At 39.3% G+C, this 25,839-nt stretch overlaps 2 protein-coding genes across 8 annotated transcripts in view; one reads left to right on the top strand and one right to left on the bottom strand.

The window, feature by feature from the left end:
• LOC133058685 (alpha-fetoprotein-like) overlaps nucleotides 1-18,029 on the top strand; it is a 42,582-nt gene extending 24,553 nt beyond the window's left edge. Inside the window, exons 11-14 of the mRNA XM_061145560.1 lie at nucleotides 698-836; nucleotides 2,148-2,374; nucleotides 9,020-9,152; nucleotides 17,985-18,029. Coding sequence (XP_061001543.1) covers nucleotides 698-836; nucleotides 2,148-2,374; nucleotides 9,020-9,152; nucleotides 17,985-18,029 — 544 coding nt within the window. The remainder of the gene's footprint in view (nucleotides 1-697; nucleotides 837-2,147; nucleotides 2,375-9,019; nucleotides 9,153-17,984) is intronic.
• Nucleotides 18,030-20,306: 2,277 nt separating this feature from the next.
• Nucleotides 20,307-25,839, bottom strand: part of RASSF6 (Ras association domain family member 6) — a 65,195-nt gene continuing 59,662 nt past the window's right edge. For 4 of the 7 annotated variants that reach the window (XM_061145796.1, XM_061145800.1, XM_061145802.1 and 1 more), the window contains 3 exons: nucleotides 25,204-25,322; nucleotides 25,015-25,112; nucleotides 20,308-24,917 (listed from right to left, as the gene is read on the bottom strand). In XM_061145796.1, coding sequence (XP_061001779.1) covers nucleotides 24,842-24,917; nucleotides 25,015-25,112; nucleotides 25,204-25,322 — 293 coding nt within the window. In that variant the 3' untranslated portion in view covers nucleotides 20,308-24,841. Of the gene's footprint in view, nucleotides 24,918-25,014; nucleotides 25,113-25,203; nucleotides 25,323-25,839 lie in introns of all 7 variants that reach the window. The other 3 variants (XM_061145797.1, XM_061145798.1, XM_061145799.1) reach the window with 1 other exon arrangement.

Here is a 25,839-nt window from a genome sequence, read left to right as displayed (position 1 = left end):
CTGCTTCTATAGTTAAGCTTTCTTCTTTCCCCTCTTTTCAATTTCCAATCCCCCCAATTAAGAAAAACAAAACCTCACTCAGTGACTTCCTAAATGCTCCACCCTTACTTTCACTCCCCTTCACCTGGGTCATTTTTAGTTATTGTCAGGATCTCAGCTCACGTGTCATTTCCTCTGGGAGGCCTACCTGACCTCCCTGGGGTGGAATTAGATGCCATTCTATGTATACCTATAGCATTCTGTGTTCCTCTCATCACCCCAAGTGTACTCTTTTATCTTCCCAACTAGGGTATGAGCCCAGGAGAGCAGGAAATGTTTCCTGATCACTGCTGTAGCTTCTGTTCCTACACACCGCAAACAACCAATACATGCCTTAAAGACCTGTGCATATATTTATTTCAGGAGCTGTTTACTCTGAGTCTGATTTTGCAGTCACCCACATTAGCTATCATAGCATCCTTGATCCTATGTAGAAAAAACTGGATCAGCATGGAACAATGTGTGATGTGGAAAGAGAATTCTAGGTCTACTGAAGAAGCTATTGGACCACTGAAATAGGATCTAAAAGAATAGACTTAAGCCCAGTTTAATAACTTGCTCATCCCAGACAAATATCAGATGATGACAAACACTTTGTAGAATTCTTCATTTGAGGCACAAAGTCATCTCTAGGAATAAGAAGACATTATTCTTTCAGGCTCATAGTCCTTTATACGAAAAAAGCCCCACAACTGTCTGCTCAGGAGTTGATTGTTCTCACGAAGAACATGGCAGCTGCTGCCAGCAAGTGCTGCCCACTGGATCAGGAGCCCCAGTTTGTCTGCATGGAGGACTCGGTAAGCACACCCTTGACGGCACGTTTGCCTGTCGTGGGAAGTTCTCAACTCCAGGCCCCAGCATCAATATCATGTCGGCGGACCCATCTGTGAGTTGTCACTGGACCCTAATAATTCTGTTCTTGGGAGAATTTCTTTCTGGTCTGTTCATACCAATAGTCTTTGATAGACAACAAGGGTAAGATCCTCACTTTGCAAAAACTGGGGATGTCAGATTCATCAGGCCTTTGCCTGGATCATAACTCAAGATCTATTCCTTGGATTTTCAAGTCAACAAGAGTGATTTTGCTGATTTCAGACTAACTCATCCTAATCAAAAATGTAGTAAAAAACAGCCAGTTTTCCTCTGTGTATCTCCTTTACTCTCACACGATTATCATACTCACAACACTTCCAGCACCAGATGTGTGAGTATTTTTTCTGATAAAATATAATTGTTTTGGTTGCAGATTTAAAATTTTTATTATCCAGCTCTGTCTTCCTTTTATTTTAAATTTTTGTTAACAATCATGCCTTCCTTAGGGAACTCGTGGTTTATATTCCTAAAACCTTGCTTTTAAGTGATCTTTCTGGTTACTGTGAAAATGGATAAACTCGTAAATTGAACGCTGGTACTCCATGGTTTCAGCCACTTCATCCCCACATACATAAGTGACAGGGCATTTGTGTGGTCATACTCAGAGGGGCCTAGCGCAGGCTTGCAGCCAGCATTAGAGTAAGTATCAGACATCACAATGGGAGCAAGGCAAGGTGACTGTTCTAGAAGGAGACAAGAAAATGAAAGAGGTAACCGAAAGAAGATTCAGGGATTCCTTTCACCACTCATTTACTCATTTTTTCCAATAATTCAACAAATGTTTATACAGGATTTGCCATATACCAAGTTTGATGGTAGTTACCAATGTCCAGTTATGAAACATAGAAACACATTGGATTTGAGCTTTGTAAGTAAGAAATCCAATCATCAGTCTTATATCTGGATCAAATTAGCAGTTGTGTTGACCAGAGGCTTGATTTTAACTTGATACAGCATAAAGAACTCCTGCCTCAAGCCAACACTTGTCTGTAAACTGGGCTGGGAAGGAATTTGGGAAGTGGGGTTCAAAGGAACTCTCTTTGAGGATAATAGGAAGGTGGAGGTCAAGGCTAAGAACTAGGCTTCACCTGACACTCTTGCTCTTTCCCAGATGATAAAATTCAGGCTGAGTTTAGCAAAAACTAGAATTTGAGAATAGTTTTCTATGGATAAAAAAAAATAATCCTAATGACCACAAAACTTATGGCTCTTATTTGAATTCTTTTCTGGGGAAGGCAAAGTTAATTCTTGGAGCTTTATGCAGAAGGCACGAGACGGAGCCCATCAATGCCGCTGTGGGTCACTGCTGTGATGACGCGTATGCCTTCAGAAAGCCTTGTTTTGATGACCTGCAAGTCGATGGAACTTACATTTCTCCACCATTATCCTGTGACCAGGTCATCAACCTTAAAGAAGACTTGTGCAAAGCTCAAGAGGAGGAATTACAGACTGAAAAGCAAAAGTAAGGGTCTTTTTGTACACACAGCAACAGCAATGACAAAGACACAATTAATTGAAATCACTCCACCTCCTGACATTGGGCAGGTTCCCCTTTAAAGCCCACCCTCCCTTCCCACCCTCCTCACACGCCCCGCATCTTGTCCTCAGGAAAAAGGAGACTGGTCCTCATAGTTCTTTCTTCCTCAAGATCAACAGAAGTGCTAACTTATTTCTAATTGAGTTATTTACTCTAAGACTTGCTCTTGCAGGGTCTAAATATTATTAGTCTGAGAATATCGTCTTTCCAAGCGAGGCCAAGGTTTTGTTGCCTTGAGAATAAGCATGTTATCGTGGTCAGCAAGCACAGGGTTGTCACTTGTTCTATCACAGTATTTAAAATTCATAAACCAACTGACACTTGAAGTCCTTTCTTAGCTCCCAAAATGAACTGATCACAAACTAGTCTTTAAACCTTTCCGGTAAGCATCCAATGATCATTGTAACACTTTGTTAACCATTCTTTTTTTAGCCCAGGCTAATGTGAACATATAATACTTTACTTTTAGAGTTCAAGATTTGCTTTCCCTTTAGGAAATTTTCTGGTACAAATAGGCATCCTTTATGTATGTTATCTCACCAAATCCTGACCACAGATTTAGGAGGTAGATAATATCGTTACCCCATTTTAATTGTGAGGGAATTGAGGCTAAGAGGGCAAGAAGAACTGGTATGAGATCATGCAGTAGGTAAATAAGTTGCTGAACTGGAATTTGTACCCAGGTTATTTGGCTCAGAGCACGTGTGCTTAACAGCCAACATGTAGCTGTTAGCGTGCCCTCGTCAAAGGGCTATAATGCTAATTATAATTTTTAAAGCTTGAAACTCTTCGTGTAAAGGCTAGATAATAAAAAGTGTGAAATAATTAGGAAGCGTCCCTGTTCTGGTGAATTCATGGTGTTTTCTGTATGGAGAAAGCAATAACATAGAGACTGATGATGTAGAGATTTTTAGAATATTCTGCAAAAATACATACTGGGAATTAAGAGCGAGGCTGGACAAAGCCCTCCATTTTCTGGGAAGTGGTAGGGGTTCTCTCCTATATATAGTTCTGACTGATTGCCAAAGCATAAGTTCACATAGACATGAAAAGAAAAAAAAAAAAAAAAAAAATGAAGGGATTCCTGGAAGGAAAAGACAAAATTCAGCACGATTATAAAGAGAAGGCAGAAATGAAGTCGTGCAATAAGATAGAGAAAAATAGAAAGAGAATGCTGGTTCAAGAGAAAAGAATTTAAAATACAGTGAAGAAAAATACAGGGTTGAAGGGTTAAGACTTAGGAGGAGGGTTAGACTTAAGATAGTTAAGATTAGAGTGTGCTTCAAATGAAAGGATGGATAGATGTAATGAAAATAAAAGATCAATATCATTGAAATGAAGAGCCGGAAACAATTTGGTGTTGAGGATTAAAAATAGGATCTAAGATTTCAAAAGGTAAATTGAAATATTGAAAACTAAAGGAATATATAGAATTAGGGGAATTTTTATTTTTATTTTTTGGGGGAATTTTTAAATAGCAGTCAGGTTGAGAGGTAGAGAGATGGGGAGGTGGAGGTGGGAGGGAGTGGAGAGGAGATAAATTCACTGCAAGCAGATCACGAGTATGTGACAAATTATGGGAGGCTTTGCGCCTTGCTTCCAAAGGTCACAGAGTCCCCAGCTATAGAAAAGGCAGCCTTTATATCTGGAGTGTCAAGGAAAGGTAACACGATGCTGATACCTTTGCTCTAAATCTCATTCCCAGACTTGCATTCTCGTAGTGGGAGCCTTTCCCCCGACTTACCTATCCTGGATCAGTGAGTGTTTCTCCTTGTCTAGATAAGCTGCTCTGTCTTCTCTGGAAGCTCGGTGGGCCCTCTACTGGTGCCCCTGGGGAAGTGCACGCAGAAGCCCGCTGACCCAGCAGGATTGAGGAGAGCCCAACAGTTCAGTGTGTTTGAGACCTAGGTGAGCGAGAGGAGAGAAATTCTGGGGATTGAGACTCGAGGGCTTGGGAGGAGCCAGGCTATGAAGACACCCGGAATCCCCAAAGCTTGTGAGGAAAGAGAAGAAGGGTACCTATGAGGGAGCCTTCCTACCTCCTCTGTCTTCTCTATTATTGTTAAATCTACAGCTAAAATCCTCAGGGAAATTATAAAAATGCTCATCCATTATTTACTGAATGAGTAAATGGGTAGATAGGTAAGAAGTTGTGACAATGTACCATTTATTGTGGGAATCAGGGAGAAGGGAGACAACGGTTGGAAACAACCAGTAATTTGAAACAGACCATTGCAAGTCGTGTTATTACTATAATTATTCATTATCTTTGCCATCATTTGCTGAAATAATTAATATAATTACTCATATTATCTTTGCCATTATGTACTGCATGCCTCCAGTATGTCAGTTACTGTACTCTGTCTTTTAACATAGTATAATCTTTGGTCTCCACAAAAACCTTGCAAAGTATTGTTTGTTGTCGTTCAGTCACAAAGTCATGTCTGATTCTCTGCGACTCCATGGACTGTAGCCCACTAGGCTCCTCTGTCCATGGGATTTCCCAGGCAAGAATACTAGAGTGGATTCCATTTCCTTTTCCTGGAGATCTTCCCAGACCAGGTAATGAACCCACATCTCCTGCACTGGCAGGCGAATGCGATAGGTGTTCAAATTCTCTTTTTGTAGATGAGGGTCAGGGAGGCTGAGTATCTTCCCCATCATCAGACACACTAGGGAATGGAGGACCTAACTTGAGCCGGTTAAGTTTGACTGCAAAGTTTGTACCCTTTTCATGTCATTGGAAGAAAAGAGAAGTCCAGATTTTGCATGAACTGGCAGTAAACCCTCTGCCCCTCCTATTATGGCTTTGGCTACTTGGAGTTCCGAATTCACAGAAGCCCCAGTAAGTGCTTGGAAGTAGGGTAGTCTCACTATGTAGCTACACGTGGTGGTTAGTTTTTATAGCCTGGGACTGAAGCTATCCTGTTCTTTTATAGGTTGGTCAGTGAATTTCAGCATCATGAGCAATACTGAATCTGTGGGAAAATATATTCTGAGACAGAATTCACCAAAATTCCAGTGGGAAATAGCCTATATTTCTCACTTTGAATAATAAATGTGTTAAAAACTGATAATTATTATTCAAAGATAGTATCAACTGTTTTGACTATGCATCGTATATAACCGCACAGACTTGAGTGATACGGAGACACAGGCAGTGTTTCCTCTCAAGTGGGATCAAGTTTAGCTCTAATGGGAAAGTTGAATATGTGCAGCCATCAACTATACTTTAATAAAAAATAATTTAGAAAAAGATCAAATATGTGCAGAACAGTTGGATAGGAAAAGGAATGCTTATACTATTGTATTTCTTTGTAAAATTTTGATATATTTTATTTTTAAAGTAATATGTAATCACTGCAGAAAATTTAGAAACTACAGAAAAGAGAAGAAAATCATGTTACTTTTATTCCAACACTGCAGAAATACCCATAATAAATATATATATACAGTGTAGGAGTATAGAATGTCATATATGTATACGAGTGCACACTCCCACAGTTGCCCTCTGTCCCTCCATCTATGGTTTTTTTTTTTCCCATTTATTTTTATTAGTTGGAGGCTAATTACTTTACAATATTGTAGTGGGTTTTGTCATACATTGACATGAATCAGCCATCTATGGTTTGAATGCTTAATAATGCAAGCTTTGCACACTCGTGCTACTACCTGCTTGCACAGAACTTCAGTTTCAGCAATTATCTCTGAGTCCTCAGGGGAGTGCTTAGGAAACTCCTGTCGCCTCACTCCCTGAATTCTCCAGGCATGATCCTTGGCACCACTCCCGTGCCGCTGGGATCAGCCACGCCCTCCAGGTACTGTCTCCTGTTGAGCAGCAGACTGCATCCCTTTCAAAGGATGACAAAACTACTTTATGTTTTGTTGTTCAGGGAAAAAATAATACCTTCCCCAGACCCCAGGATTGTACTTGTTTAGTCCGGGTCGTGTCAGTGCTGCTTTTGTCTCAATGGTATGCAGGACATCAGTGAAAGTACTCACCCAGCCCCCTTTCAAAGCGTTATCCTGATTCCACATAACTCAGAACTGAGTCTAATGGAGGCCCAGCTGGGCAACCGCTGAATTACTCCTGTCTTCTACTGCCCAACCTTTCTCAATGGGCGGAAGTCTGTGAACCTGACTTCTTGTCTCAGGACAAGTTCTCATAAGTAGCTCTCAATCCTCAGCGCTTTCTGAGAGAGACGCTCACTGCACTGGCTTGTTATATTTGCCCAGAACTATACTATTCCCAAGGAGTTGAAACTACTCCTACCAATTCAAAGTGGAGATGACACAGAGCCTTATTTTAAGGTGACAGAGGGCATTACATGAGGTAGCATTTATAAATTATCGGCACATTGTCTGAAACCTAGCAAATATCAATACACTCAAAAGATGTTGGCTGTTTCACTGTTTTTTTTTTTTTTTTAATGTAGTTAAAAACTATAATGTACACGTTAGTCTTCAAAACAGCCATTTTAATGGTTTGTTTAATATTCTAGTATGTGGGTACAATGGTGACTCAGCAATAAAGAATCTGCCTGCAATTCAGGAGAGGTGAGCTTGATCCCAGAATCGGGAAGATCCCCTGGAGAAGGAAATGGCAACCCACTCCAGTATACTTGGCTGGGAAATCCCACGGACAGAGGAGCCTGATGGTGTACAGTCCATGGGGTCGCAAAAGAATAGGGTATGACTTAGTGACTAAATGACAACAATACATGGGTACAAATATGAATTTATTCCCTGCTGCTGGGCATGAAAATTGTTTTTAATTTCTAAGTGTCATAAATTGTGACAAGGAATACTTTTGTACATATGTCTTTGTCCCCTCTTTGATTTTTTTTTCTAGATTCCCAGGACTTAGAATTAGGAGTTAACATGGAGTTAATTAGAATCTCCTAGTCCTTTGACTGTGTTTTGCTGGTGCTCAGAGGATACAGTGATTGCATGCTTCTTAAGCCCACCTCATATTGTATTAGTAATAGTTTCTGAAAAGAAACTTGTCTTGCGCTTCCTTATTCTTTTCAGCCTTTCCCTTGTGTCCATTATCAAGGCGGGGCTAGGGTGGAGGTGGGAGAGGGTGGAGCTGAAATGGGAAGATCAGAGGCTTGTTCAGAGGGCTATCCAGTTAGGCTAAGTATCTGTCTGATTGTTTAGATGGGATCAGCGTTCTACGGCCATCTGGCCAGGGCTGTTTTTGTGCGTCCAGGGGGCACCACTTGGATGAGCCAAGCCTGGGAGCTGCAGAGGGCCACTTCGGCTTCTCCACTGTTCCCAACTTCACTCCTGCTTCCCGCCTGGGCTGCAGCTTGCTTTGCCCGGCGCCTGCGCTGGTGCCACATCCACACTGGAGACTTCACTGTGGACGACTGCCAGGCAGCAAAGGCTTGGTGGCATCTCAATCCCGGAGTCAGGCGACTCAGAGTCACCTTGCTTGGGGCCAGCTGCCTGCGCTGAGGCCTCAGGGAGAAGAAGAGGGGGTGTCACGGGGCTGCACAGTGAGACTGATGCGGTGCACACCTGCCCTTCTACTGGCTGGTCCTTCTTCTCCATCATCTCTAGCTGATGGCAACTGGCACAGACTGTGTCTGCCAGCCACCCAGGGCAGCCCAGCCTAGAGGTGGGGCGGGGCTGGAGTTCTCTGTCTTGTGATAGAAGACTTATATAATATCCTCAATTCTGCCTCTTCGTAGAAAAAGCCTAAAATATTGTTTGTTGGATCCTTGGTTTAGAGTGTCATAGAAATAGCTACTTGAAGCTTTGAGATATTTTTTATTATACCTATTCAAGCACAAATAAGGCCACTAGGTGTTTTCAATTTGAATTTGAAAATGAAGACCAAGCAAAGGTTTTTTTTGGGGGGTAAGCAATAAAATATGGATTAAGGTACATTTTCCCTACCCTTCACACCTTGTTTTCTTTGTAGTTAAATCTTTCTTGATCAGAAAAAAAAAAGACAACATATTTTATTAACTAGACAGACACCAGGTTGTAATTTTGAATATTCAAAGTGATTGAATCACTGACATTTATATGGTTGTTGGGAAACTATTCTGTAAGAGACATCTGAATTGACTGTCAAACTACTAAAGTTTCAAATTTGTATATTGGCTTTATCATTAATAACATATAAAGGGCCCTCAACATCCAGGTGTGTTATTATTTGCAATATTTATTGGGAAGTTAGTTTTTTAGGATAGACGTTGTTCACAAGAAAATACTATAGGAAAAGCTAATGTATTGTATAACCTATTTTCTACCCAATGTAATAAAAATAGAAAAAAATATTTGTCCTAGTAATAATTACATAAAGATAATTACATTTACTATAATAGGTATATTGATGAGATGTGTTTGAATAAAAATGTCGAATAAACATGAAGATGGAGATAGACATTGTGAAAACTGTGAGAACATCAGGTCCTTTTCAGATCCTTTAAACTTGAGAGTGAGAGCTATGCAAAGGCGTGGGTGGCGTGCAGCTTCCAATAAGTAAGGCGGGTTTGCAAGCTGGCCTTCTAGAACTCAATGAGTGCTTATTTTTTTTGCCACTTATTTCTTTTTCAGACTGCTCAGCAACCTTGTGAAGCAGAAACCGTATGCAGCAGAGATGCAGTTCCAATCAATTATTGTGGATTTTGCTCACCTGGTGGAGATGTGCTGCCAAGCAGAGAAAAGTGAAATGTGTTTCCAAGAAGAGGTATCCCTGTTTCCTTGTTTATTCTCTTAGCACTCTTAGGGGTTATTAAGTTTAAAAAAAAATTCTCTGTTCTAGTCATGAATGAATTGGGAGAAAATCACAGTCTCAGTGGATTGGTGTAACTAAGTATTTTGGTTGAGGGTATACTACTATTTATGTTCATTTGCAGAAACTAGGTGTGTTAGACGTGAAAAGAGATAAACAGAAAGTCATTGACCTCAGATGAACTGAGATGATTTAGATTGGGGGTGGGTGGAAGAAGGCTGAGCAAGACTCTGGTCATTGTAGAGAAAAGGTGTCCATGGAAATACAGAGAAATTTTAAACAAATAATGGTTTAAAGGCCTGTCTGGGCAAGCTGTAGCTTTGTTTGAGAAATTTCTGGAGGCATAGTCAGAAAGAGTCACTAAAAGTAGTTTGGGGCTTAACTAGGAAACCAGGTAAAAAGGATTGTATTTTCTCAGTGGCAGATCATTAGAATAGGGGGTTGAAGAAGAGAAAAAGAAACTATGATCAGAAAAAAGTGTCTCTGTGCATATCCACTAAACTGACTACCCGGTGACTGTTTTTATCCATCTAATTATATACAGTTAACAAACAAATGACTTTTCATAAGATGGTAAAGTTGTGTGACTTAAATTTCTAAGAATATCATGGTGATCCTACCATCACTCTGAGGCACAGAAAATTCATGTAAATTCATGGAGGGGACCTGGGATGGCCACTCTCCTTCAGATATGATGTGAGAAACAGAAATTTGGTTATAGTAGGTTATAGTATCTGAATAGAGGACTCCAAGTATATGGTTAAAAATATATACATAATAAAGCAGCCTTTACAGTCAAAACAGGTTGGGGCTAGTTAAGGCTGGGGTTTAGCAATGTCCTAGGGAAACATTTTCACAGGTAACAATTTTCACGAATGCCTTAATTACCTTCAGTGGCTCTTTTCTGGGCTTCCCTCATAGTTCAGTTGGTAAAGAATCCGGTTAGCTCTTTCTACTTTTTCAACTAAACTGTACATGTGCTTATGTTAAAAGTCACATATCTTTAGTCTAAGCCAAAGAACTGGTGCTTTTGAATTGTGGTGTGGTGAAGACTCTCAAGGGTCCCTTGGTCTGCCATGAGACCAAACCAGCCAATCCTAAAGGAAATCAATCCTGAATATTCACTGGAAGGACTGATGTTGAAGCTGAAGCTCCTTTACTTTAGCCACATTATGCAAAGAGCTGACTCACTGGAAAAGACCTTGATGCTGGGAAAGATTGAGGGCAAAAGGAGAAGATGGAGGCAGAGGATGAGATGGTTAGATAGCATCACTGATTCAATGGACATGAATTCTGAGCAAAATCTGGGAGACAGTGAAGGGCAGGGAAGCCTGGTATGCTGCAGGCCATGGTGTTGCAAAGAGTCAAACACCACTTAGTGACTGAACTATAGCCATAATCTGAGGCTCAGCTGGTAAAAAAACCCGCCTGCAATGTGGAAGACCTGGGTTCGATTCCTGGGTTGGGAAGATCCCCTGGAGAAGGGAAAGGCTACCCACTCCAGTATTCTGGCCTGGAGAATTCCATGGACTGTATAGTCCACGGGATCACAAAGAGTTGGACACGACTGAGAGCCTTTCACTTTCACTTTCATAGCCTTGTCAAAAAGGTAGTCAAACTACCGCCCTCTGGCTAACTTAGCTTCACTTCCTGTTCATGTAAATAAGGTTGTGTGGGCACGCAGCCCTGTCCATTTATTTACATGTTGTCTGCAGCTGCTTTTTACAACAGCAGAATTGAGCTGAGTAGTTGTGACAGAGAACTGAATGAACTGCAGATTTCCAAATGTTCTCTGGCTGGTCACAATAACAACTTTGCTGACTGCCAGACTAGCTGATACACAAAATGAAAGCAGTCACAAATGTCCATTTTTTCATTTTAAAGCCCTTTTACTTTTTGTAAAGTATTTAGAAAATACATCGCTACCTGAGTAACAACAGTGATAATAATAGCAACGATTATAGTTATTATTATATATCTTATATATAATGTATATATTATAGTTAATAATATTGTAATATCTTTGAATGGGGAAGAAGGTGGTCAAAAAGTACAAACTTGCGATTAGTTACGAGAAAAACAAATGCCAGGGATATGATTTGCAACATGATAAATATGATCAAGGCTTGTTCTTGTTGTTCAATCTCTGAATCCTGTCTGACTCTTTGCAACCCCACGGCCTGCAGCACACCAGGCTTCCGTTGTCCTTCACGATCTCCCAGAATTTGCTCAAATTCATGTCCATTGAGTCAGTGATGCTACCTAACCATTGCATCCTCTGTCACCCCCTTCTCTTTATGCCTTCAGTCTTTTCCAGCATCAGGGTCTTTTCCAATGAGTCAGCTCATACGCACTTTTTTCAGGAAGGCCTGTACTTAAGAATTCCCTAGAGAATTTTCTTGACATGTTCTTGCTCTTGAACAGGAATACTTCTTGCTGGAACTATTTCACCAACAGCATGATAGGAAGATTTCTGTGTGCTTTTTCCTACACTTTTTGTCAAACAGCGATCTTCAACTTAATGGTTGAAAAGCCCAAATTTCCTCCCTTCCCTCTCTGCTTTAGGATTTCTCCACAAATTAAAGAAGCAAATAAGAGTTATCTGAAGAATATATCATATTAACTGTCATTTGCTAGATTAACTTCTTCAGATAAAAAATGGTTATTATCTGTAATTATGCATCATCTGTAAAGCTTCATGATGTTTATCTCCTTATAATTATTCTAAGGCAGTGATTCTGGAATATTTGTGTGCATCAGAGTTGCTTGAAGGGCTCGTTAAAACAAAATCAGTGTTTTCTACTCACAGGATTTCTGATCAATAGATCAATAGATCTGGGGTGGGATCTGACAAGTTCCCAGGAGCTGCTGATGATCCTGGTTTGGAGAACACTCTAGGAACCACTTTAGGGTGAAAGTAGATGATCATAAACTAGTCCCCTTGCAGTATTTTCATATATCTAACTTCTAGCGAGAAGTTGGAACCAAGGACAGTAACAAAAATAATGAAGCAATTGAAAAGTAACCTATTTGTGAAAAAAAAGTGAAAGAATTTGGGGACATTAAATAAAAAAGGTAAGACTGGAATATGAAAAAATAACCTTATGTTATCCGAATCAGTTCAGTTCAGTTCAGTCACTCAGTCGTGTCCGACTCTTTGCGACCCCATGAATCGCAGCACGCCAGGCCTCCCTGTCCATTACCAACTCCCGAAGTTTACTCAAACTCGTGTCCATCGAGTCGGTGATGCCTCCAACCGTCTCATCCTCTGTCGTCCCCTTCTCCTCCTGCCCCTAATCCCTCCCAGCATCAGGGCCTTTTCCAATGAGTCAACTCTTCCCATCAGGTGGCCAAAGTATTGCAGTTTCAGCTTCAGCATCAGTCCTTCCAATGAATGTTCAGGACTGATCTCCTTTAGGATGGACTGGTTGGATCTCCTTGCAGTCCAAGGGACTCTCAAGAGTCTTCTCCAACACCACAGTTCAAAGGCATCAATTCTTTGGCGCTCAGCTTTCTTCACAGTCCAACTCTCACATCCATACATGACCACTGGAAAAACCATAGCCTTGACTAGATGGACCTTTGTTGGCAGAGTAGCGTCTCTGCTTTTTCATATGCTGCTTAGGTTGGTCATAACTTTCCTTCCAAGGAGTAAGCGTCTTTTAATTTCATGACTGCAATCACCATCTGCAGTGATTTTGGAGCCCCCCAAAAGAAAGTCTATCACTGTTTCCACTGTTTCCCCATCTATTTGCCATGAAGTGATGGGACAAGATACCATGATCTTAGTTTTCTGAATGTAGAGCTTTAAGCCAACTTTTTCACTCTCCTCTTTCACTTTCATCAAGAGGCTTTTTGGTTCCTCTTCACTTTCTACCATAAGGGTGGTGTCATCTGCATATCTGAGGTTATTGATATTTCTCCCGGCAATCTTGATTCAGCTTGTGCTCCCTCCAGCCCAGCGTTTCTGATGATGTACTCTGAATATAAGTTAAATAAGCAGGGTGACAATATACAGCCTTGACGTACTCCTTTTCCTATTTGGAACCAGTCTGTTGTTCCATGTCCAGTTCTAACTGTTGCTTCCTGACCTGCATATAGGTTTCTCAAGAAGCAGGTCAGGTGGTCTGGTAGGCTTAGCCAAAAATATAGGAATATATAATTGAAATAGCTTGGAATCTTATCAGCAAGAATTTGTGTGTCTTTTTGTGTGTTTCTGTTTGTGGAAGAGGCCTTGGTTTGACTGGAGTGCAAAGGAATAATTCCTAGTGGATTTGGTAGTCTCCAAAGTCCCCGAAGTGAAGCCTGTGTGTGCTCGGTTGTGTCCGATTCTTTGTGACCCCATGGACTTTAGCCCACCAGGCTTCTCCGTCCATGGGATTTTTCAGGGAAGAATACTGGAGTGGGTTGCTGTGCCCTCCTGCAGTGGATCTTCCCAACCCAGGGATGGAATGCGAATCTCCTGTGTCTCCTCCATTGGCAGGTGGATTCTTCACCACTGTGCCACTTGTGAAGCCTTAGAAGTGACGAGGCTTAGCCAATTAGCAGTCTGTAGATTTTCCAGTTAGACTAACTGCTCCGGGGACCTACAGGCATTTTCTTTGTTTTCTTTTCTGAGATTTGAATAGTCAGTTATGTGAACCTGTTCTGCCTGCTGAAAGAGAAAGTGGGCAGGCTTGAAGATTGCCTTTCTAGCTAGGACTGGTGGGAGGATAAAACATTTTTAGACAAGATGGAAGACATTCTGAGAAGTAAACGAGAATGCAGGAAAATTCTAAGGAGAAAAAAGTGAGCCGAAGTTAATGTTGGAGTGTCGATAAGAATAAGAATGAAACAAAAAGAAGGAATGAAATAAGAAACTCAGCCATACAAGGTGAATTTGGATCTTCCAAAGAAAAGGAATCTCATATTTCATGAGGTAATAATGTGAATTGCAGACAGCAGCAGTTTTAAGAAGAAAACTACTCAGGTCAGTGGGGGATGATAATTATAGCCTGAGATAATTATCTGTCAGCCAACGGAATATAACATAGAAGAAAGTTAACAAGAATTAGCAGAAATTTGGGCAGATTGAAATGATGGTTTGAAAATAATACATGAAATTTAATAATAAAAAAAGCAGTATTCTGCTTTTAGTTGTGACTCAATACAAGTTTATGTAAAAGACTTGCTGTTTTAAGTAGCCTATGCTTAAAATTTGATGGGTCTACTATTAAAGCTACTGCAATCCTGGGATGCATTTCTGGAGAAAAAGCAAGGATCAGAGGAAGCAATGTGATATCTCTAGTATATGGATCAAGTCATCCTGGGATACTGTATTTAGCTTCTTTTGATACATTAGACAATTTTTGAAAATTACATAAGTAATACAGGAACACGAGTAGGGCAAAAGTTCAGACAGAAAAGCAGGGTACATTTCCGTTCCCAAAAGATAAGCAATTTAAATCTTTACTTATAGTACTCCTAGTGGTTAGCGTTATTACTTTAGTAGCTTCTTAAAATATTGATATCACTTAAAGAATATAGTGTGTTTATGCTGACTTCAACAATACCACTAGTAGTAACTTTCAATATATTTTTAAGTAAAGTATTTTTCTTTTATTGATTATATTCTTCCTTGGTCTTTACACTTCAGTCAGCATATAGTGATTTTTCACAACATATTTAATGTCTAAATTTCCTTTGATTTCTTTGCCAGCTTTTCTTTTTAAAGCTATGCCATTATTTCCACATGCTTTAGTTTTGTTAATCCTGCTTTGTAAATGTAAGGTGTATGCATGCTAAGTTACGTGTCTGATCTTTGTGACTCCATGGACTGTAGCCTGCCTGGCTCCTCTATCCATGGGATTCTCCAAGCAAGAATACTGGAGTGGGTTGCCATGCCCTTCTCCAAAGTGTAAGGTGTATACACTTTGTCAATAGGTTGATGCTAAAACCTGGAAACCAGTAAATAGGACATTCAATAGTGCGTTTAACTTTAATGTTTTTTACAGCCATACGATGAATGGGTTGACCAAAAGTTCAATGACTTATCCTGTATGGCTTAAAAAATACCAAGATTGAATGGAGTTTTTTTTTTTTTCTTACTGTCAACTGCAAAAAATATGCCACATTTGCTTAGTTTTACATATTTGGACTATGATTTCCTCTTATGTATTTCTTTCTTGAGAGGTTCTAATTACCTTTCTTTTTCCATGTTGACAAGCAAAGCATCTGCTTTCATCACACCCCTAAGTTGTAGCAGTTCTTAACCACACAGTTTTTGTAATAGAATATTCTATCATCTTAAAACTGTATTTGAAAAGTCCTCTGGCTTAATCTTTCAGTTTGGACCTAGTTATTTCTAGAACTGACTATCCATGGAAAATGTCTTCCCAGTGTAACTTAGGGTGAAATGGACTATTTCTAAAATTCCATTTTGTAATTTTTTCTTGGATTATTTTCAGTTTTTCTGGTCTAAATTCTAAAGTGTGTATGTACTTATGTATGTTTTCAGGATGGGCATCCAGGAGAAAAACTTTTGGGGTCCTTATGTGTTTAAATCATTATTTTATCCATATATTTACACAGTTTTGTTTTTTAGCTTGTATGTTAGTTTGAATTCTTCAGCTGTAAATAATAGGGTCAGTAAAAAATAGTATATTGAAAAGATAGTAGTGACTTCTGGAATCTTTAGGAAGCTTTAAAAAATGGATTGAGCAGCAGATAAAAACCAAAGTATCTCAGAAATCAATGACTTTCTGGTCTTTTACTGCTGGAATATCTCTTCATGTTGCTATTCTGAGCTCCTATCTCTGCACTTTGAGATGTTGATTAATATCATATCAATAACTTTGTTTTTCAGAACTTTGTCAATAGCTCTTACTTTGATGGTGGATTTTTCAATAGGCTTTATTCTTTCTGGTATATTGCTACTATTATTGAATTGGGATTTCAAAAGAAATGAAAGGATGTTGGAAAATTGTTATATCCTGGTATATCTAGAATGTAGAGAGTCTTGAAAAGCATGTCATAGGATGTGGAGAAATAGACTAGCAATATTTATTTCAAAGTTCAGATGAATGATAGGTTAGTAGTCTGCTATATGGACAACATACCAGCTGGGAGAAAAATGTTTGCAAACAATGCTACTGACAAGGGATTAATTCCTAAAATATACAAACAGCTCATTCAGCTTCATATCAAAAGACCAAACAACCCAATCGAAAAATGAGCAGAAGACCTAAATAGATATTTCTCCAAAGAAGACATACAGAAGGCTAGCTGGCACATGAAAAGATGCTCAATATTGCTAATCATGAGAGAAATGCAAATCAAAGCTACAGTGAGGTGTCATCTCACACCACTCAGAATGGCCCTCATTAAAAAGTCTACGAATAAATGCTGGATAGAGAACAAAGGAGCCCTCACTCACAGTTGGTGGGAATGTAAGTTGGTGCAGCCACTATAAAAAATTAAAAATAGACCTACCATGACCCACAATCCCACTCCTGGGCATATATCTAGAAAAAATGGAAACTCTAATTTTTCAAAGATACATGCACCGCAGTTCATAGCAGCACTATTTACAATAGCCAGGACATGGAAGCAACATAAATGCCCACTAACAGATGAATGGATAAAGGATACACACACACACACACACACACACACACACACACACACACAATGGAATGTTACTCAGTCATAAAGAGAGTGAAGTGATGCCATTTGCAGCAACATGGATGGACTAGAAATTATCATTCGAGGTGAAGTAAGTCAGACAGAGAAAGACAAATAGTGTACTATTTGTCAAATAGTGTACTATTCACTTCTATGTGAAGTCTAAAAAATGATATAACTGAATGTATTTCCTAAAGAGAAGTAGACTCACAGACACAGAAAACAAACTTAATGATTGCCAGAGGGAAGAGTAGGGGGTGGAAGGAGATAAACTAGCAGTTCCGGATTAATATATACATATTACTGTGTATAAAATAGATAAACAAGGACCTACGTATAGCACAGAGAACTATATTCAGTGTATTGTAATAACTTATAATGGAAGAGAATATTAAGACGAATAAATAGGAGAACTTCTCTGGTGGTTCAGTGACTAAGACTCTGTACTCCCAATGCAGGGGGCCTGGTTTCAATCTCTGGTCAGGGAGCTAGACCCCACATGCTACAACTGAGAATTTGCATGACGCAATGAAGATCAAAGATCCTTTGTGCTCCAATTAAGATCTGGCAAGCCAAATAAATAAATAAATATTTTAAAAAGATACATGTGTATGTACACACACACACACACACACACACATGATCCCCCGGAGAAGAAAATGGCAACCTACTCCAGTATTCTTGCCTGGAGAATTCCATGGACAGAGGAGACTGGCCAGGTGTAGTCTATGGGGTTGCCAAGAGTTGGACATAACTCAGCGACTGAGTACGTATGCAATATGGGATTACCCTAGCGCTGTTTTAAAATGCAGTGGGAAGCTGATGATGATTGTTCATTTTTACTCTGCAGCAAAAGAGTGCCATACTTTAGTGAGAAGGAAGCAAATTTTTATTTATGCCATATCTGGGGTCTTGAACATAGGTGTCATTGCAGTGAATTAAGTCCTTAAGCTAAGGGACTAGGTCTATGAGCAATTCTATTCTAAGACCTTGAGAGGTGGGCATATTAGAACATAGCTCATGCAACAGGGAAATCTTAAAGATTTTCTATTTGGGGATCAGAGCTGTTTAGCTGTTTTCTCTTTCTCACAGATGTGCTTATTTGCTTTTTTTTTTTTTTTTTAGGGGTCCAAACTGATCGAAAAGTGCCAGCTTCTTTTGGGAGGCTAAATGATTCCAGAAAATGTCATCGTAGGGTCTTTGTTGAGAACTGCATTTTGTTTTTCATGAATAATGAAATGCATGTTTAATACTCAGAATAAAAATCAATAGTGTCAGTTTTCATCTACTCACAATGCTACCCAAGAAGGCTAGCCAATCTACACTAAATCTCTAGTTTCTTACTCAGCAGAGAAATCTGTTTATTCCAACTCTTGTGCAAACTCCTTTCTTCTCTTAAACTTTCTACTTCTCAGAAGCAGCAATGGAAATATGAACTCAAGGGTGGGGAGGGGGGTTGTATGGCTTTCAAAGGTCTCAGGTGGATATAATGGGCAGCCACATGCCACATCAAGCTGGGACCTGGCTGCTGGGTTTCTGGAATGAAAAAGATCCAAAGTGCCACTTAGGGTTTCTATCCATACCACTACTGAAAATGATTATTGATGAGCTGAATGAAATGGTTTTGTAAGAAAGTTACTTTTGTAACAGGATTCTCGTTCATCTTTACCCTAGATATGTGATGCTGACATTGTCACCAAGGAATCCCAATATATTCGTATTAACTTGAACTTTCACTGATGATGTGTATCAGCAGTTTTTTCCCCCAGAACTCCTGGGAGAAAGACATAAGGAACTTATTCTTTGGGCTTAGTTTTCCAGATTGTTTTTTGTGTAATGAAGTAAAAAAAAAAAGCAGTGATATTTTAGTGCTTACTAAATGAACGATTTTGATTAGAGAAAATATTTAATGCTCTTTTCAGTGCTCTACACTTGATTTTGGTTTTTCCTCATTCCAGTAATTTCAATGTGTTCATATAATATTAGCAAATTAAATCCAAAAAACATCAAAGTATCTATTATGTTCAATAAATTGTGGTAGGTATTGTAAGGAATGATATGAATATGATATGGCCAGATCACTAATGAATTTAAACAAGATATAATCACATGAGGAATTATATTAATGGGCAGATTTCACATTTCCAGTGTCACAAGAGCTAACTGATAAGGTAGAACCCAGGGGTTTGAGATCACACATTACCCCAGAGACCAGGAAAGTTCATGGAAGGAGTGACCCTGGCCAGTGACTAGAAAATGTGGTGGGTTTGAAGACAAGAGTAAAGTAGTAAGACTCAGTGAAAGCCTAGTTACAATGCTGGATAGGAACACATTGTAGCTTAGTTACAACAATGAAAAGTATTAGTAGATCAGTTGTATCCAACTCTTTGTGACCCCATGGACTGTAGCCTGCCAGGCTCCTCCATCTGTGGAATTCTCCAGGCAGAATACTGGGGTACTCATTTCCTTCTCCAGGGGTTCTTCCTGACCCAGGGATTGTACCAGGGTCTCCCACATTGCAGGTAGATTCTCTACTGTCTGAGGCACCAGGGAAGCCTAGTTATAACAATAGCTAGTATTTATCATACACTTCTTACAGGCAAAGTGTCAGCCTTTAAATGTATTATTCCTGTAACTTCTACAACTGTATAATGAAGTAGGTACTATTATTTCTTTATTACAAATGAAGACAGACAGACTGCCATTTGAAGGTGTGTAGTTTAGGGTGAAGCCATATACTCTTGTGGTTAATAGTGCGGATTCTGGAACCATAGAACCAAGGATTCTGGAGCCTTGGTCTTCTACTAAAGAGTTTAGCAAACCTCTTAACCTCTCCATGACTTACTTTCCTCATCTTTCCAGTTGGATTTAAAGGTTAATTTCCTCTTGGAAGTGTAATGAACGTTAAATGAGTTGAACTATGGAAGGCACTTAAACTAGTGCTTGACAAATGCTAAAGTGAGGTTAGTTTGAACAATATGAAAGTGTTGCCTTTGTAGGCCAAATATGGACAGTTTCAAATGTCTCAGTCTAATAGGTTAGCTGTTATTTAGAAGACAAATGGATGCTGTTGAAGGGTTTTGCCCTCTTGAATTGCATCCTATCCCTTTCTTTCCTTTCACATGCAGATATCTCAATATAATAGACACATCTGCCATCTTTTCCACCTCATCAACTGCCTTGCAAATGTAGGTCTTTATCCTTCAGTGCTTGAAGCCATGTGGAACAACCCTAAACAAAATTCCATAGTAACACTGCCTAACTGTATATTTCATACTGCCAAGAGATAATAAAATACACCACCATCTTAGAGAATAACCATTTGAAAAGTTTCTATATATTTTTAGCTACTAGATCAGATTTTTGAAAAAGGAAGCATACTTACAGGGGATTTTATAAAAATATTTTAGACAATTTATTCACTCATTCTTTTATTCATTCATTAATTTATTCAGTTCTTTGATTGAGCACATCTTATACAAAGGACACAATATTAAATACAGCAAACTATACAAAGATGAATGTGACAGGACCTCTACCATTAATCAGTTTAACATTATTTAGAACTGAATTTGAACTAATATGTAACTGGTAGTGAAATATTTGGACCATTTAAAAGAAAGATGAATAGTTCTGTTACAAAAGCTTATATTCTTGAATGACAGAAAGATGTCTTTGAAATGAACAGATTTTCATCTCAGAAATTGTTATCAGTTACCTATTGTTATGTAACAACTTATCCTAAAATGTAGCAGGATATTACAACAAACATTTTGTATCTCACACATTTTCTGAGGATCAAGAATCCAGGAGTGGTTTAGCTGGTATTTTCTTTTTGTTTTGGCTCAGGTCTCTCATGAGGTTGTAGGCAAGCTCTTAGACAGGGCTGCAGTCATCTGAAGGCTTGACTGGGGTGAGTGGATGGCCCACTCACACGGCTGTGGACTGTGGAGGGGACACCTCAATTCCTTGCTGGCTTTTGGCAGAAGGACTCGGTTCCTGTCATAGGCCTTTCCCCAGGGCCTCTCTGGATGTGGCAGTTGGCACCCCCAGAGCAAGCAATCCAAGAGAAGAAGCAAGGAGGACACCGCAGTGACTTTTATGACCCAGTCTCCCTCAGTGACAGCTGGCACCGTGCTCTCCTCTGCTCCTTAAAAGTGAGTCACTAAGTCCATCCCATTGGCAAGGTGAGGAGGATTAGACTCAGTCTCTGAAAGGCGGAGTATCAAAGCCTTCACAGACATATTCAAAACTACCACTGCAGTGATGTTAATATCTCACTAGAATAGCTTATTTGCCTTTTGTTGCATCTAGTAGAACTCTGTGATTGCATGTACTTGCTACTTTTTTGTTGGTAACTTTTTAATCATACATTTTTTATTTCCTGGTTTAAAAAGTAATACATGTTCATTATAAATTATTTAATAAGATAAACAAATATGAAAAATATGAATCACCCATATCTTATTCTACAAACCAGATACAACCACATTTAACATGCTTTTGGTTTGTAGTATATATACTACATTCATACATGTATATATACAATAATAGTATATATTCATATAAAAACATCTATATTATCTTATAGATAGCACACTTTTGGATATTTGTATCTATATTCTTATCTTAACATAAGGAGAATTTACTCTTATAATTAAAATTTATTAGAAAACAATTCTAAGAGCTGCATTACATTCTATGGGTAAATGTTTTTCCTTCTTTAATCTTTTTTTCTATTTTTGAACATTAGGCTATTTACTTCCTTTTATCACAATAAATAACAGTCCTCTTTACATAGTGTCTTTGTACATCTGATTATTTTCGTATAAGTAATTTTACTTATACGTAAGTATAGTATAAGTAAGTTTACGTAAGTATAAGTAAGTAATTTTACCCTACAAGTAAAATTATAGGGTGAACTTACTACTAAATTTGCTCTCAAGGAAAGTTATATTCATTTATTTCTCTTTTGTTGTTTAGTCGCTAAGTCATGTCTGACTCTTTTTATGACCCCATGGACTGTAGCCCACCAGGTTCCTCTGTCCATGGAATTTCCCAGGCAAGAATACTGAAGTGGGTTGCTATTTCCTTCTCCAGAGGATATTCCCAACCCAAAGATCAAACCCAGGTGTCCTGCATTAGCAGGCAGATTTTTTGCCACTGAGCCAGTAGTCCAAGTACCGAGTACAGTACATCTCACTGTAATTTGTTGAGTATTTAATATTATCATTTTTTCATCTTTTTAATAGACCAATTTCACTTTCTTTGCATTTTGTTGACATACCAGTTATTTTATTGCCTCTCTGTTACAAATTCACTTTTTGTTGTTGGCTCTGTGAAACTGGACGTGGAAACCATTATTTATTTTCAGGCTAGGCTTTACTGGGGCCCCAGCTGCCGCAGGAGAGACCATGGAAATACGCTTCCTTTGCAGCCTACAGGATATCACGCTTCGCCAGTAGAGGGCGCCGGAGAAGCACTGTAGGAGGAAGCAGGTCTTCCCTGATTCGTAGGGGCTGGCATGCCAGGTTCCCTGGAAGCTGACTTTCTTCCTCCGGGGCTCCTCCCAGAATGGTTTCTTCAGCGCTAGTTGCCTGTGGGTGCAGCTTTCTTTAGCATTTGCTCCCGCAACCCCTTTTGTAGCTCTTGATTTGGTTTGCGGTGGCACAGCCTGGAGCCCCTGACAGTCCTGGGCTCTAACGCAGATCATGACTCTCCACACCTTCTCACCTTGGTGCTCGCTCCCAGAGAGTGCTCTGTGGGGCACACCACCCAGTAAGCCACTTGCCCCATCTCTGTCCCATGCAGCCTCAAAGATGCCACAGCCCGCGGCATGCATAGAGATGTACTAGGTTCCCGCGGAGATGGTTCCCGCAGCTCATAGTCCCAGCAGCACTGGCGGCAGCGCCCCGGGCTTCATCGGGGTGCCCACCCCTCAGCCTCAGCTTACCTGGGCCCCAGACTCTGTCTCCTGCAGCCCTCCAGACGCCGACACTGTGTGATCTGGCCTTGTGCCCACAGAGAAGCCCCTGCGCTCACTTGCCCACTAGCTCCACACTCCAGAGGGTTGCTCCTGCTTATCCTATGGCTGTGGCCCGGCTGAGTCCTGGGAGCAGAGCACGTTTCCTCTATGCGATGGGCTGCAGCCACACCTTCTTCAGTGCATTTCAACTCCTTCCTCCAAGCTTCTCCTTAGCTGGGTATTCTTCCTCAGACTAGGGTACCCTTTAGCGTTCCCTTTCCATTTTTATAGTTACTTTCCTATTATCACAGCTAAATAGTTCTTTATATGAAATTATAACCCCCATTTAAATGACTGTGTGGTTTCTGCCTCCTCATGAGACACAGACTAATACCACAGATCACTATTAAGATACAACTTTTCCCACACACTTAGTAGCTATTTGCATTTTCTCTTCTGCAATTTTACTTTTCAAATCATGTGTCTTACTTGTTATTATTTTTTTTTCCATTTTGTAGACTTTCAAGATATTAAAGATGGATCTTTTGTCATGTTTATGGCAGGTACTTGAGACTACTTTAAATAAGTATACTGAGCTTTAACCACTACATTTGCTTTATTTTAGTGAGTTGAGACTTTCTTATTAACTCACAGATAAAAGGATAAAGATGCAAGCCACTATCTTATTCAATAAAGGAGATTTCCTAGGACTCAAAAGTTCATAGCACACTTTTACTTTCATCCAGTTTGGGATTTGGTGACACTGGGAAGTAATACTTTTGTCTTAAACATGTTTCATATTTTGATAACTGATCTTCCAAATGGATTTACTACACTCAACCTTATCCTATCCAATGCTTATTCAGTTCAGTTCACTCAGTTGTGTCTGATTCCTTGTGATCTCATGGACTGCAGCATGCCAGGCCTCCCTGTCCATCACCAACTCCTGCAGTTTACTCAAATTCATGTCCACTGAGTCAGTGAGTCCATTGAGTCCCATGCTTATGAGGAATGCAAATAGAAATAGAATGGAAAAAAGCTGCATAAATCTCTGTTTTAATACAGAGTTCATAAGTAAAATCACAGGTGATACTTGTGGCATTCTCAATGCTTTTTCAGACTGGTGAAGTGGACTTGAAGGACCCTGAGCCCTGTCTTGTAAATGAGTTATTCTGGAGAAAAAGATCAGAGCTCCAGATTTCCTGCCCAACTTCAGATCCCACAGCTTCGCATTATCTTCTGTATTCATTCAGCAACAAATGGTTATCATGGGTCAAGTCTTAGCCTAGCTGATGAAATACCTTAAATCTCTATGATATGTTTGCTTGGAAAAATAAAGAAAATTAGTTCAATTGACTTAAGAAAAATCTTAAGAACACTTTTGAAATTCATCAGTAGAACAGAGGGGGGAAAAAAGAAGGGCTCAGGTTGAGAGAATTATGATTTGGATTTCTTAACAGAGTCCATAATGTTTTCTGTCCCAAAGGACAGGTAGCTCTGATGTTATAGATAGCTCGAAGGACTGAAAGACACTCCTAGGTTTTATGAAAAGGCTAGAGTTTAAGGAACTATGAAATACCATCACCATCAGATTCTTGGTGGGATAATAATGTGCTGATATTTTATTTCAAGAGCTGGAAGCTATTACTTCTGAATCATTTCTGAGAGCTAGTTGATGATAGTTCTCTTTACAGTTGAAGTTAAATATGCTTAAGCTACATGGTATCTGAAGATACCATGTAAGTTCAAGTTCACTGAGTGTTTTACTCTAAAACCTATTTGGAATACATAGTATCCAAGCTTATTTTAGTTACTGAAACTAAATTCAAGTTTCTTTCAGTCCAACTGTGAATCCTACCTGACCTCTTCACTTCAGAGAGAAACAGGCTTTACATTCAATTTCCTATAGATTCAAGTTCACATACTTTTTTAAAAAATGCAAGTATAGAATTTATGCACTGAAATAGTACTAAAACTTAATTTTGTTCAAGTGTCTTAGCAATGGTGACCTGTACTGCTAAACTGTTGTCTCTGTTTTTATTACCCGTTTATTTCGAAGATATTTCAATATGATTGCCTTTTCTGCACTGAATCTGAAAATAAGGAGAAAAAGAGTATTAACCATTGACACATTTCCTACATTAAACCTACTAAAGAACCAAGCACCCAGTGTGCGAGCTCTTGACTTACTTTGCTACTGTTCTTTGAATCTCTCTTTTCTCTTCTTCATTTAATCTTTGAAGGATGGATTCCAGGAGAGAAAAATGAAAGTTGATATACTGAGCCACCTGAAAGAAAAAACAAAAAGATAGAGCGTTTGTGTGGGAGGTACTGGGTCAGGAGAGCTCAAAGACAGATTCAGGGCAACGGCATCCATACATCACTGCTAATTTCTTCTGCATCTTTATCCATGAGGAAAATGCGAGCATTCATTTTGGACGGTCCCTGTAGGAGTCTATGCAGCAGCGGAATGTCTGTCTTATTTAGCCGTTTCTGCTCTGCAAATGAAAATAAGAATCAACTACAGTCAGGAGGCCATCTTAGAGAAAAAAAGGAACATAATTTGTCCATTCATTTTGCTTCTTCTACTTACTTTGCAAAACCTATAAAGAACAGGAGTTGTTTTACTCACTCAAAAAAGCAAGTTGAAATTAAAACCTTTAAATGAACTAAAAACAGACTTTCTCTTGCTATCCTTTGAGATTTGACTTTCTATCTGAGAATTCTAACCTTGCCTTTGGTTTGGATGTTCAGACACTGCCGTCCCATTTATGCCTTTGCAAAACCTAAAAACATTCATTCAATAAATATTTATTGATCTTTCCTAGTTCCATTAATGTAATTCTATCCTTCTAGTAGCTCAGATACAAAACTTTGTAATTATCTTCAATTCTTCATTTCCCGCTCACCCCACATCCAATCTTTGGATTTTCTTTAAAAATATATTCTGAATTGTTATTTATATTAGGAGTATTTTTTTTTTATTATTTCATACATCTATGGGCTTCATCCATT

Source organism: Dama dama, chromosome 6, assembly GCF_033118175.1.
Source record: "Dama dama isolate Ldn47 chromosome 6, ASM3311817v1, whole genome shotgun sequence".
NCBI lineage: Eukaryota > Metazoa > Chordata > Mammalia > Artiodactyla > Cervidae > Dama > Dama dama.
This window is presented reverse-complemented; position numbering and strand designations above follow the sequence as displayed.